At 32.9% G+C, this 15,802-nt stretch overlaps 1 protein-coding gene across 2 annotated transcripts in view; it reads right to left on the reverse strand.

The window, feature by feature from the left end:
• Positions 1–15,605, reverse strand: part of gfra1a (gdnf family receptor alpha 1a) — a 201,748-nt gene extending 186,143 nt beyond the window's left edge. The window contains exons 1-3 of one of the 2 annotated variants that reach the window (XM_058057941.2): positions 14,929–15,605; positions 14,441–14,746; positions 12,319–12,399 (exon numbers count right to left, since the gene is read on the reverse strand). In XM_058057941.2, the coding sequence (XP_057913924.2) occupies positions 12,319–12,399; positions 14,441–14,746; positions 14,929–14,968 (427 nt within the window). In that variant the 5' untranslated portion in view covers positions 14,969–15,605. The remainder of the gene's footprint in view (positions 1–12,318; positions 12,400–14,440; positions 14,747–14,928) is intronic. The other variant, XM_058057948.2, reaches the window with a different exon arrangement.
• Between the last annotated feature and the right edge of the window lie 197 nt (positions 15,606–15,802).

Raw genomic sequence — 15,802 nt, forward strand, 5'->3', positions numbered from 1 at the left:
AAAAATAAATGCAAATTATTTTAAAATAAATAATAAAAATTTAAAAAATAAATAAACATAAATAATAAAAAATAAGGGACATTTTATAACAACTTTTTATGTAAATTTATGACTTATTTTCTCGAAAAAATTTCCACCTTTTTTCATGAATTCATAACTTTTTTCTCCCATAATTATACAACTTTTTTTCTTGAAAAATTGATGACTTCTTTTCTCGTAAACTTACAAAATGTTTTCCTCAAAGATTTGTGATGTTTTTCTCATACACTTACAACTTTTTTTCTCGTGAATTTAGGACATTTTGCTCGTAAATTATCAACTTTTTCTCGTAAATATATGACTTATTCTTATAAATTAATGAATTTTTTCTTGTAAATGTATGGCTTTTTTATTGTGTATTTATGACTTTTTTCACATGAATTTATAACTTTTTTTCTCTCATATTTATACAACTTTTGTTCTTGTAAATTGATGACCTTTGTCTCGTAAATGTACGAAATTTTTTCTCTTAAATTTATGACTTTTTTTTCTCGTGAATTCATAACTTTTTTCTCATAAATTTATGACTTTTTTTCTTGTGAATTCATAAGGTTCTTCTTGTAAATTTATATTGTTTTTCTCATAAATGTATGACTTTTTGCCTTTATTCTCATGAATAAAAAAACATTTTTCCTCTTGTAATTATCCAACTTTTTTCCTGTAAATTGATTACTTATTTTCTTGTAAATGTACAACTATTTTCTTTCGTAATTATACAACTTTTTTCTTGTCAATTTACAACTTTTGTCTCGTATATTTGGTACTACTTTTTTTTTTACAAGAAAAAAAGTCATAAATGTTTTCTTGTAAAAAAAAGTTGTACATTTATGACATTTTTCTTGTAAATATAAAAACTTTTTGTTTTGTGAATGTATGACTTTTTTTTTTTTTTAAATCTCAGCGTTATTTATTTATTTTTTTGTGGCCTAATCGTCCGTCGTATGATAGTAGCACTAATTGAAAATCCAAAATATTATGACTGTTTGTGATGCTGGTGAAATTCAAGTTCATTGTTATTGATGCGGTGTTATTATCATTAAATATATCTATTATACTATATATCTATTATCATGTATGCTATGGTGACAGGCCTAGTCCATCCCATCCGGGTCGAAACTACGAGTGAGACGATTCAGCCTCCATGAAGCAACGCGTACGTCAAACGTACGTGATGTCAGTCAGCCAACTGGGAATAAAAAAAAAGGGCAGGAAGATCAAGCAAGATGCTCCTTCACGGCAAAATAAATCCTGTTTCTACATCCGGAACTCCTCCGCATTTCCCTGCTGTCTTTATCTCTCGTACACAAACACACACATACACACACACAGCAGGAGCCACTCTACTGCCAGTCCATAATGAGAAAGACTTCCACTGCGGCCGGCGGTCGTGAGGGGCTGGACACGGACGGCCTCGACAGCGGTACGCGGCGCTAACAGATGTTTCCACGCGTCGCGTCGGGGGAAGCCGATGAGTACGAGATGTGTTTGAAGTGTCGACACATGGAAGCTGAGGAGCGCTGAGTGGGTGATGCTCAGCCAGCCAACAGGGAGGAGGACGCAGATTAAGGAGCGGGTGCGAGACAAACAGACTTAAAGACACGGCAAAACGGGAAAAAAAAAAAAAAAATGGAGAGCAGTTTGGAATTCCAACTGTCAAACATGCAGGTTGGAGAGTAAATTGCCCCAACTGGAGAAAGAACATCTGGATTGATGCTAATCCAAACGCCAAAAAAATTGTGACGTTTTTCTCATGAATGTAAAAAAAAAATTCTTGTAAATTAACAACTTTTTTCTTTCAAATTTATGACTTATTTATAATTTTTTTCTGGTAAATGTATGCCTTTTTTATTGTGTAATTATGACTTTTTTCATGCGAATTTACAACTTTTTTCTCTTAAATGTATGACCCTTTTCTCGTAAATGTACAAGTTTTTTTTTTTCGCCAAAAATTTGTGACGTTTTTTTCTCGTGCACTTACGACTTTTTTTCTCATGAATGTAAAAAAAAAAATCTTGTAAATTAACAACTTTTTTCTTGCAAATTTATGACTTTTTCTCATGAATTTACAATATTTTTCTGGTGAATGTATGCCTTTTTTATTGTATAATTATAACTTTTTTATGAATTTACAACTTTTTTTCTCTCATATTTATACAAATTATTTTCTTGTAAATTGATGACCTTTGTCTCGTAAATTTACGGCTTTTCTTGTAAATGAATGATTTTTTTTCTCTTAAATTTATGACTTTTTTTCTCGTGAATTTTCGACTTTTTGTCTTGTACATTTAGGACTTTATTCTCATAAATTTACAACTTTTTTCTTTTCTTATTTATGCAACTTTTTTTTCCATGTAAATTGATTACTTTTTTTCTCGTAAATTTACAACTTTTTTCTCTTGAATGTATGACCCTTTTCTCGTAAAATGTACATGGTTTTTTTTCGCCAAAAATTTCTGACGTTTTTCTCGTGCATTTACGACTTTTTTCTCATCAATGTAAAAAATGTTTTCTTGTAAATTAATTTTTTTCTTGCAAATGTATGACTTATTCTCATGAATTTATAAATTTGTTCTGGTAAATGTATGCCTTTTTTATTGTGTAATTATGACTTTTTTCATGTGAATTTACAACTTTTTTTCTCTCATATTTATACAACTTTTTTTCTTGTAAATTGATGACCTTTGTCTCGTAAATTTACGGCTTTTCTTGACTTTTTTTCTCGTGAATTTTCAACTTTTTGTCTTGTACATTTAGGACTTTATTCTCATAAATTTACAACTTTTTTCTTTTCGTATTTATGCAACTTTTTTTTCATGTAAATTGATTACTTCTTTTCTCGTAAATTTACAACTTTTTTCTCTTGAATGTATGACCCTTTTCTCGTAAATGTACAAGTTTTTTTTTCGCCAAAAAATTTCTGACGTTTCTCTCGTGCACTTATGACTTTTTTTCTCATGAATGTAAAAAAATGTTTTCTTGTAAATTAACAACTTTTTTCTTGCAAATTTATGACTTATTCTCATAAATTTATATTTTTTTTCTGGTAAATGTATGCCTTTTTTATTATGTAATTATGACTTTTTTCATGTCAATTTACAACTTTTTTCTCTTAAATGAATGACCCTTTTCTCGTAAATGTACAACTTTTTTTTCGCAAAAAAAATTTGTGATGTTTTTCTCATGAATCTAAAACATTTTTTCTTATAAATTAACAACTTTTTTCTTGCAAATTTATGACTTATTCTCATGAATTTATAAATTTTTTCTTGTAAATGTATGCCTTTTTTATTGTGTAATTATGACTTTTTTCATGTGAATTTACAACTTTTTTCTCTTAAATGTATGACCTTTTTCTCGTAAATGTACACGTTTTTTTTTTTCGCCAAAAATTTGTGACGTTTTTTCTCGTGCACTTACGACTTTTTTTCTCATGAATGTAAAAAAAAAAAATCTTGTAAATTAACAACTTTTTTCTTGCAAATTTATGACTTTTTCTCATGAATTTACAATTTTTTTCTGGTAAATGTATGCCTTTTTTATTGTATAATTATGACTTTTTTATGAATTTACAACTTTTTTCTCTCATATTTATACAAGTTTTTTTTCTTGTAAATTGATGACCTTTGTCTCGTGAATTTACATCTTTTCTTGTAAATTTATGACCTATGTTTTTGTAAATGAATTACTTTTTTTCTCTTAAATTTATGATTTTTTTTCCTCATCAATTTTTTGACTTTTTTGTCTTGTACAGTTATGACTTTATTCTCATAAATTTACAACTTTTTTTCTTTTCGTATTTATGCAACTTTTTTTTTTCCTGTAAATTGATTACTTCTTTTCTCGTATATTTACAACTTTTTTCTCTGAAATGTATGACCCTTTTCTCGTAAATGTACAACTTTTTTTTTTCACCAAAAATTTCTGACGTTTTTTTCGTGCACTTATGACTTTTTTTGCTCATGAATCTAAATTCCACCACACAAGTATACACAAGTACTATACACAAGTATACACAAGTATACTCCAAGAAGTTTCTTCCAAGGTGGCTAAAGATGATTATTTTTCCCAAAGGTGACGATGAGCGCGACAGCGAGGTTGTCGGAATATTCCTGGGAGGAAGTTAATGTTCCTGTTCTGCCCGCAGGTTTGGCTGCCGCCCAGCGAGCCCATTATGTTTCTTTTAGTCTTACTTTAACATCAAACTCGGCCATCATGATGTCAAATCATTCACTGGGAGAATCAGGACGTCGGGGTGAGGTCATTGATTGATTGGGATGATGTTGGCCGATCAATACGCCTTCAAGCGGACTTATTTATTTTCATATACGATTGACTAGCAGTACTATTCATTTATTATCTGTACAAACCACTGTATGAGTTGCTGGCAACAAACGCAGAAAAATACACACTAAAGATGCACGTAGGTCTGTTAGCATAGCAAACTTTGCTGGACGATAATTAGCCGACAAATTATTGCCCTTAGTTAATATTATTGACTTTATTACTTGCCTTTATTATTACTTGCCTGTGTTGGCATCCACATATCTACACAACTATACCAATCCAACAACACAACCAAATGTTGATACAACTATACAAACGTAAACGACACAAATACATCCAAATATCGACACAACTATACCAACATAAACAACACAAACGTCCAAATATCTACACAACTATACCAACGTAAACAACACAAACGTCCAAATATCTACACAACTATACCAACCTAACAACACAAAAACATCCAAATATCTACACAACTATACCAACGTAAACAACACAAAAGCATCCAAATATTGATACAACTACACAAACGTAAAAAACACAAAAACATCCCAATAGCTACACAACTATACCAACGTAAACAACACAAAACATCCAAATATCTACACAACTATACCAACGTAAACAACACAAAAACATCCAAATATCTACACAACTATACCAACGTAAACAACACAAAAACATCCAAATATCTACACAACTATACCAACGTAAACGACACAAAAACATCCAAATATCTACACAACTATACCAACGTAAACAACACAAAAACATCCAAATATCTACACAACTATACCAACGTAAACAACACAAAAACATCCAAATATCTACACAACTATACCAACGTAAACAACACAAATACATCCAATATCTACACCACTATACTAACTTAAACAACACAAAAAACATCCAAATATCTACACAACTATACCAACGTAAACAACACAAAAACATCCAAATATCTACACAACTATACCAACGTAAACAACACAAAAACATCCAAATATCTACACAACTATACCAACGTAAACAACACAAAAACATCCAAATATCTACACAACTATACCAACGTAAACAACACAAAAAACATCCAAATATCTACACAACTATACCAACGTAAACAACACAAAAAAACACCAAAATATCTACACAACTATACCAACGTAAACAACACAAAACATCCAAATATCTACACAACTATACCAACCTAAACAACACATAACATCCAAATATCTACACAACTGTACCAACATAAACAACACAAATACATCCAAATATCTACACAACTATACCAACATAAACAACACAAACGTCCAAATATCTACACAACTATACCAACGTAAACAACACAAACGTCCAAATATCTACACAACTATACCAACCTAACAACACAAAAACATCCAAATATCTACACAACTATACCAACGTAAACAACACAAAAGCATCCAAATATTGATACAACTACACAAACGTAAAAAACACAAAAACATCCCAATAGCTACACAACTATACCAACGTAAACAACACAAAACATCCAAATATCTACACAACTATACCAACGTAAACAACACAAAAACATCCAAATATCTACACAACTATACCAACGTAAACAACACAAAAACATCCAAATATCTACACAACTATACCAACGTAAACGACACAAAAACATCCAAATATCTACACAACTATACCAACGTAAACAACACAAAAACATCCAAATATCTACACAACTATACCAACGTAAACAACACAAAAACATCCAAATATCTACACAACTATACCAACGTAAACAACACAAATACATCCAATATCTACACCACTATACTAACTTAAACAACACAAAAAACATCCAAATATCTACACAACTATACCAACGTAAACAACACAAAAACATCCAAATATCTACACAACTATACCAACGTAAACAACACAAAAACATCCAAATATCTACACAACTATACCAACGTAAACAACACAAAAACATCCAAATATCTACACAACTATACCAACGTAAACAACACAAAAAACATCCAAATATCTACACAACTATACCAACGTAAACAACACAAAAAAACACCAAAATATCTACACAACTATACCAACGTAAACAACACAAAACATCCAAATATCTACACAACTATACCAACCTAAACAACACATAACATCCAAATATCTACACAACTGTACCAACATAAACAACACAAATACATCCAAATATCTACACAACTATACCAACATAAACAACACAAACGTCCAAATATCTACACAACTATACCAACGTAAACAACACAAACGTCCAAATATCTACACAACTATACCAACCTAACAACACAAAAACATCCAAATATCTACACAACTATACCAACGTAAACAACACAAAAACATCCAAATATCTACACAACTATACCAACGTAAACAACACAAAAACATCCAAATATCTACACAACTATACCAACGTAAACAACACAAATACATCCAATATCTACACCACTATACTAACTTAAACAACACAAAAAACATCCAAATATCTACACAACTATACCAACGTAAACAACACAAAAACATCCAAATATCTACACAACTATACCAACGTAAACAACACAAAAACATCCAAATATCTACACAACTATACCAACGTAAACAACACAAAAACATCCAAATATCTACACAACTATACCAACGTAAACAACATAAAACATCCAAATATCTACACAACTATACCAACGTAAACAACACAAAAACATCCCAATATCTACACAAATATACCAATATAAACAACACAAAAAACATCCCAATATCTACACAACTATACCAAAGTAAACAACACAAAAAACACCAAAATATCTACACAACTATACCAACGTAAACAACACAAAAAAACACCAAAATATCTACACAACTATACCAACGTAAACAACACAAAACATCCAAATATCTACACAACTATACCAACCTAAACAACACATAACATCCAAATATCTACACAACTGTACCAACATAAACAACACAAATACATCCAAATATCTACACAACTATACCAACATAAACAACACAAACGTCCAAATATCTACACAACTATACCAACGTAAACAACACAAACGTCCAAATATCTACACAACTATACCAACCTAACAACACAAAAACATCCAAATATCTACACAACTATACCAACGTAAACAACACAAAAACATCCAAATATCTACACAACTATACCAACATAAACAACACAAATACATCCAAATATCTACACAACTATACCAACGTAAACAACACAAAAACATCCAAATATCTACACAACTATAGTAACTTAAACTACACAAAAACATCCAAATATCTACACAACTATACCAACGTAAACAACACAAAAAACACCAAAATATCTACACAACTATACCAACGTAAACAATACATAAACATCCCAATATCTACACAACTATACCAACGTAAACAACACAAAACATCCAAATATCTACACAACTATACCAACGTAAACGACACAAAAACATCCAAATATCTACACAACTATACCAACGTAAACAACACAAAAACATCCAAATATCTACACAACTATACCAACGTAAACAACACAAAAACATCCCAATAACCATACGTTTACAAACAGAAGACCATGAACGATGTCCTTAATTGCTCTGAGGTGAAATCCATGAGTGGAGAGTTGCATCATGGCCTCTAACATACAAGACGTATCAATTATAGAAACGTTGTTGGTATTAAATGAGTTGTTTACTTTGTTGTCAATGATACTTCTTTTGTTACAGTTGCCAACTTGTGACTTGGATAACATATAGCACAGTTTCCCATACATTCACTTTTTCACCAAAAACAACAAATAAAATAACATCAAATATAATAAAGCAATAAATAAAATGAATGTATAACATATATAACAAGAAACGCCTCCCCACACTAACAATAACAAATAAACTGCTACCACAAGTAGATTGCAGCCCTGTGGGAAAGACATAGCCGCATACAATAGAGATAAAAAAAAATGTCTGACGGCTTGAAGAGGACGAGAGAGTTGGCAGCCATGACCGGCATGGTGCTAAATGTCTGCAACAATCCTGACACGTTCCGAGGACTACCAGCACCGACTCCTGGAGGTGAATATTACTCACAGATATGAAAAACATCCCACATGAAGAAGAGCTTGATGGATATTATTTGGAGCTAATAAATTGGCATGAGTGTACGTGCTGCCAAAACCGGTCTGGAATTGAACATTTCACCCTGATGATCTCAGACTGACGCACGCGAGCCAGTCGTGGGGAACAGGTGCTCGTGCGAGTGCGTGCCACACAGGAATGCCACCGGAGATTAGCGGCTCTCTGGTTCAATTTACAGAATTACCAGTCCTGGTGGCCGCCTGGCTCATGGAAGTATTTGTGACTTGGAATAAGAATAACTGATTGGATTTATAGGCGGCCTTCCAGACACCCAAAGTCTATTATTCACTCACTTTGTAGCCACAGCTGCTCTGGGTCAGACTGGCGGAAAAAGATGGCTGCCAATTTGCAACAATGGCTTCTTTTCTCGGAAAATTTCCAACTTTTTTCATGAATTTATAACTTGTTTCTCCCATAATTGTACTTTTTTTTTCTTGAAATATTTATTACTTCTTTTCTCATGAATTTACAACTTTTTTCGCTTAAATGTATGACCCTTTTCTCGTAAATGTACAACCTTTTTTTCGCCAAAAATTTATACTTTTTTTTCTGGTAAATGTATGCTTTTTTCTCGTTTTTCAACGTTTTTCTCATGAATCTAAAACATTTTTCCTTGTAAATTAACAACTTTTTTCTTGTAAATTAACAACTTTTTTCTTGTAAATTAACAACTTTTTTCTTGTAAATTAACAACTTTTTTCTTGTAAATGTATTACTTATTCTCATAAATTATTTTTTTTTGTAAATGTATGCCTTTTTATTGTGTAATTATGACTTTTTTCATGTGACTTTACAACTTTTTTCTCTTAAATGTATGACCCTTTTCTCGTAAATGTACAACTTTTTTTTTTTCGCCAAAAATTTGTGACTTTTTCCTCATGAATCTAAAACTTTTTTCTTGTAAATTAACAACTTTTTTCGTGTAACTTAACAACTTTTTTTCTTGTAAATTTATGACTTATTCTCATAAATTTATTAATTTTTTTCTCGTAAATGTATGCCTTTTTTAATGTGTAATTATGACTTTTTTCATGTGACTTTACAACTTTTTTCTCTTAAATGTATGACCCTTTTCTCGTAAATGTACAACTTTTTTTTTTCGCCCAAAATTTGTGACTTTTTCCACATGAATCAAAAACATTTTTTCTTGTAAATTAACAATTTTTTTCTTGTAAATTAACAACTTTTTTTCTTGCAAATTTATGACTTATTCTCATAAATTTATTAATTTTTTCTCATAAATGTATGCCTTTTTTAATGTGTAATTATGACTTTTTTCATGTGAATTTACAACTTTTTTCTCTTAAATGTATGACTCTTTTCTCGTAAATGTACAAGTTTTTTTTCGCCAAAAATTTGTGACGTTTTTGTCGTGCACTTACGACTTTTTTTCTCATGAATGTAAAAAAAAAATTCTTGTAAATTAACAACTTTTTTCTTGCAAATTTATGACTTATTCTCATCAATTTATAATTTTTTTTCTGCTAAATGTATGCTTTTTTTCTCGTTTTTCAACGTTTTTCTCATGAATCTGAAACATTTTTCCTTGTAAATTAACAACTTTTTTCTTGTAAATTAACAACTTTTTTCTTGTAAATTTATTACTTATTCTCATAAATTATTTTTTTTTTGTAAATGTATGCCTTTTTATTGTATAATTATGACTTTTTTAATGTGACTTTACAACTTTTTTCTCTTAAAGGTATGACCCTTTTCTCGTAAATGTACAACTTTTTTTTTCGCCAAAAATTTGTGACTTTTTCCTCATGAATCTAAAACATTTTTTCTTGTAAATTAACAACTTTTTTCGTGTAACTTAACAACTTTTTTTCTTGCAAATTTATGACTTATTCTCATAAATTTATTAATTTTTTTCTCGTAAATGTATGCCTTTTTTAATGTGTAATTATGACTTTTTTCATGTGACTTTACAACTTTTTTCTCTTAAATGTATGACCCTTTTCTCGTAAATGTACAACTTTTTTTTTTCGCCCAAAATTTGTGACTTTTTCCACATGAATCTAAAACATTTTTTCTTGTAAATTAACAATTTTTTTCTTGTAAATTAACAACTTTTTTTCTTGCAAATTTATGACTTATTCTCATAAATTTATTAATTTTTTCTCATAAATGTATGCCTTTTTTAATGTGTAATTATGACTTTTTTCATGTGAATTTACAACTTTTTTCTCTTAAATGTATGACTCTTTTCTCGTAAATGTACAAGTTTTTTTTCGCCAAAAATTTGTGACGTTTTTGTCGTGCACTTACGACTTTTTTTCTCATGAATGTAAAAAAAAAATTCTTGTAAATTAACAACTTTTTTCTTGCAAATTTATGACTTATTCTCATCAATTTATAATTTTTTTTCTGCTAAATGTATGCTTTTTTTCTCGTTTTTCAACGTTTTTCTCATGAATCTGAAACATTTTTCCTTGTAAATTAACAACTTTTTTCTTGTAAATTAACAACTTTTTTCTTGTAAATTTATTACTTATTCTCATAAATTATTTTTTTTTGTAAATGTATGCCTTTTTATTGTATAATTATGACTTTTTTCATGTGACTTTACAACTTTTTTCTCTTAAATGTATGACCCTTTTCTCGTAAATGTACAACTTTTTTTTTCGCCAAAAATTTGTGACTTTTTCCTCATGAATCTAAAACATTTTTTCTTGTAAATTAACAACTTTTTTCTTGTAAATTAACAACTTTTTTTCTTGCAAATGTATGACTTATTCTCATAAATTTATAAATTTTTTCTCGTAAATGTATGCCTTTTTTATTGTGTAATTATGACTTTTTTCATGTGAATTTACAACTTTTTTCTCTTAAATGTATGACCCTTTTCTCCTAAATGTACAATTTTTTTTTTTTCGCCAAAAATTTGTGACGTTTTGCTCGCGCACTTACGACTTTTTTTCTCATGAATGTAAAAAAAAAAATTCTTGTAAATTAACAACTTTTTTCTTGCAAATTTATGACTTATATTCATAAATTTATACTTTTTTTTCTGGTAAATGTATGCTTTTTTTCTCGTTTTTCAACGTTTTTCTCATGAATCTAAAACATTTTTCCTTGTAAATTAAAAATCAGTCAGTATAGATATCGGATTTTTCCTGATCATGTAAATTGATACTTAAAAAAAATCAGTATTGGAATTTAAGTGTTGGACAATATCGCCATATCGTTTTTTTCGACAATATGGGACATCCATAATTTCAAATAAATTTTGTACATTTTCACTATGTTTTTTTTTTTTTATCTGACCTTGCGGAAGGCGGTACCACTGTATCCCAGTTGCATCGTGACGTGGCGTCATGAAGATGGCGTCCATGCTATCAGCAGTCGCTTAAGATGACATTCAACTGTGTTGTTGTTTGAGCTGAAGGAGGCAGACTGACAGAATCCATCTCTCATGGTGCTTAGCGTGATCATATACATCCCATGACGTGTACACGCCGTCTCAGGCCCCCGCTGGGGAAGGGAATAATATCGCCATCTAGGGTTCATCGGCATCACTCACTCACTAAACACACACACACAGCAGCGTTCCTCAAGTACACACCACCAATCAGCTTACATCGGAGCGACCTTCCTCCTTTTTATCATCCTCTCATCCCTGCTCGATGAGACTCGGAACTCAAACTCCCCATGCAACATGACGAGGCGGAGGAGGTAAAGGGATGATGGTGGGGGTGGGATAAACTCTCGACAAACGTGTGACCACCACAAGGTCATCACTGGGAGGCGAAGGACGGGGAAAGAAGTGACAGAGTGAGAGGTCTTCAGCTTTACTCACCTATGATGGGAGCCAGGCGGAATATGTCCGACAGACGACTGTTGACGGGCTCGTAGGGAGAATCCTCCAGGAAGTCATTCCCTGTGAGGAGGACAGAACATTTTACAAACGCAGGCTATGTACTCGCAAGTCGCTTCATTAGGAACACAAGCACAACCGACTTATACAGCACAGGAGCTGGATCACAAAAGCGATTTTCAAACAATGGTAGTTTTTTTTTTTTAAATACCCAAACGGTACTTAGCAAAACAAACACAATGTTACCCAAAAATATTTTCACTATATTATTTTACAATGATATTTTCTGACCAGAATAATCATTGAAATGCTTCAATAATGATAAATAAGCCATAAATTCACTGATATGAAATAAAGTCCCGGATAATGAGGACGTGGGCTGTTGCTGGTGGGGGGGGCTGGGGTGGGGTGGGTGCGTGGGGGGGTGAAACATGTGTTGCGGAGGGTACCGAGCACTGCTGTCGGGGCGTTAAGGTCGGCAGGTAGCTAGAAAAACAACGCCAGCCTCCGTCGGAAACCCTGCATTATAAATAATAATAATAATAATAATAATAATAATAATAATAATAATAATAATAATAATAATAATTATTATTATTATTATTATTATTATTATTATTATTATTATTATTATTATTATTATATAATAAAAAAATAATAATAAAAATAATAAAAAAATAACTATTAAAAAATATTTTAATAATTATTAATTATTAAAAATTATTTAAAAAATAATAAAAATAATAATATTTATTATTATTATTATTATTATTATATAAATTAACAATAATAATAATAATAATAATAATAATAATAATAATAATAATAATAATAATAATAATAATAATAATAATAATAATAATAATAATAATAATAATAATAAGGTTTTTATTTTTTTACACAATGCTACGCCAGGGGATATCACATGACTTACATGTGCTTACAAAAGGAAATCATACACATTTGGACAAGAATATAGCGATCTTAAACTTAAAAAAAAAACTTAAACTATATTAGAAAGCAGGAAGTGAACAAATGTAACAGTTGCTGATTGTAAAAGTACCAAATGGAGTGGTAGCATTTAATAAGCTTTGCTTCTTCCTACTCTTTTCGGACATGTGGAACTGTGAACTGATTACGTGATGCATTCAATTGTAATCTGATGCATGTTTAAATGAAATAAAAACATTACCATTACTATCTTATATCTGGAAGCTCCAAGATGTCACATGACTTCCAGCGCCTATTTCGATGCAGACGGGTTATGCTTTTAATACCTAGTGGCATCCAGGGGGGGTCCGTTTGATTGCCAACTTGGAAAATCAAAGCCTAGAAACCAAAATGGGGTTGAAAGGAAATATCGGAATGCTGAGTCTACATTCATTTAGCACCTAAATGAGGTGCTGATACCGTTTTTTTTTTTTTTTTCTAGACGCCGTGTACTCCGATGTCGCCGCCAACGACAAGCAGAACATGAACCGTATCGTTGAAAGGACATACATGTGATGAAAGGACATACATGTGAACGTGTTGTGCCGTGTTGTTTATCATTGGCCCGCATGTGACATGGTGATTTGGGTCAGTCGATATCCACGCTGGCCCACAGCCACACGCTTGATTAGGCAGCTTTGCTCGGCTGTGTTGCACAACTGGAAGTCGCCTCGCAGGGATGGGGATGTAGTTTAGGAATTGAGCGTCCGCCGCCGTCGTCACACACACACACACAGAAACACACACGGAAACACACACTGCCCCCACATTGCTCCTCTTGTAAGGGTCAGGCCTTTTACGCTTGGCGTTGGGGCAGCGATGAGAAACCTTCAAGCTCCATTACGTCGGCAGAAAGTGACTGCGACGGTCAAAGGGCGTCTCGTCTCTGTATGACTATGGCGGCAAATGGGTGTGGGGGGGTCAGATTTTGAAGGAAAAGCGGCGTGATCGTCTGTGATGGAATTGGACTGTTAATAAATATGAAGATATGTGCTACTTTTGGACTTTTTTGCCTCGGTTGTAGAAGGTGGGGGGGGGGTGCCTCAGCAACAGTCTCAACCACCCACACACCCACACAGAAACACACACACACATTTGATTTGTGAAGGCCCACCTTGTAAGGTCTGGTAGATGCCCCAGTAGATGCGCAAGCAGTTCTTCTCCTTCTTCATGCCCCTTTTACAGCGGCAGTTGTAAAGCGGACTCTGCTTGAGCGCGTCCACGGCGCTCCGGCACTCGTCCTGCGCCTCCAAGCGAGCCACGGCGCTGAAGTTGGTCTCCTTGCCGCCGGCCACGCACTGCCTCATGGTGCGGTACTTGGTGCTGCACGCCTGCTCCTTCAGGCACTGCTCGCTGGCGCGCACGCAGTCCAGCCGGCCGCCCCCATTACGCACGCCCTCCTCGGCGGAACACAGCACATCTGAAGGCAGAATACATCCAAATGTTCATTATTATCACACTTAAGTGTCAGACATCCACTCCACGCAGCGGTTACAAGCACACACTCCAACTTTTAAACAGTACTACGAGAAAGTTCCTGACTTTATGCTTGAATTGAACGCCGCACCCAGACAAAAAAAAAAAAAAACACACAAAATGTACCTAAAAGACGCAGAAGAAAAAGTCCAGCGAGCATCATCATGGTCCTCTGACGACGCACGACGCACAGCCTCGTTGGAAGAAAAGCTACAAAGTCCAAGCGCACTTAGGAGAACTTGAAATCCGCTGGCAAGAATTCCATGGAGGAGCCGAAGGAAACGATACCCTCACGCAGCAGACACGCTCTCCTCCCGGAAAGAACAAGAGGAAGAAAAAAAAAAAACAAAGAAAAGCGAGTGTCGTCCGGCGGGATGCTCGCGTCTGAGCGCGCACGGCCAAGTGGCGCATTGAGCGGGAGGAGCGACCAAGAGCAGTGGAGCACATTAGCGCAAACATGCACACAAGAGCAACGCTAATTAACACCCATCACCAATCACTGCCGCTTTTTCCCTCCAACTATCGCTATAAAATGTCTAAACACTTTTATAAAGTTTCCTCGCTGACATGAACCTCTTTTAAAACACAAAATCCACAACACATTTAAAAATATTCAAAGTTTATAAATCGACAAATTAATAATATTCTAATAATTCTTCTCATGTTATATCTATATATCTCAACAAGCTTTTTTTCACATCGATGCAAACCTGCCTGTTTGCTGTAAATATGTCATACAGTATGTTTAAGGAAAATAACATTATTACTTCACTACAGTACTGTGAAATGCTGGACATGCGCACACTGGACACTGGCGCCATCTGTTGGTGGCTTTAAGTACGGCATGTATCCTTGTTTATTTAATCGTATGACATAAAGCGCTTCACACTTCACACTAAAGTTATAAACACTGCATTGCAATGTTTATGTAGCTAATATATTTGTAAAGACACACCTTATGTGTTTGATTACTTCATTGTACAGGTGGATAGACGGGTAT

Source organism: Doryrhamphus excisus, linkage group LG10, assembly GCF_037039965.1.
Source record: "Doryrhamphus excisus strain RoL-2023G ecotype Guam linkage group LG10, RoL_Dexc_Guam_v1.1, whole genome shotgun sequence".
Classification (NCBI taxonomy): Eukaryota; Metazoa; Chordata; class Actinopteri; order Syngnathiformes; family Syngnathidae; genus Doryrhamphus; species Doryrhamphus excisus.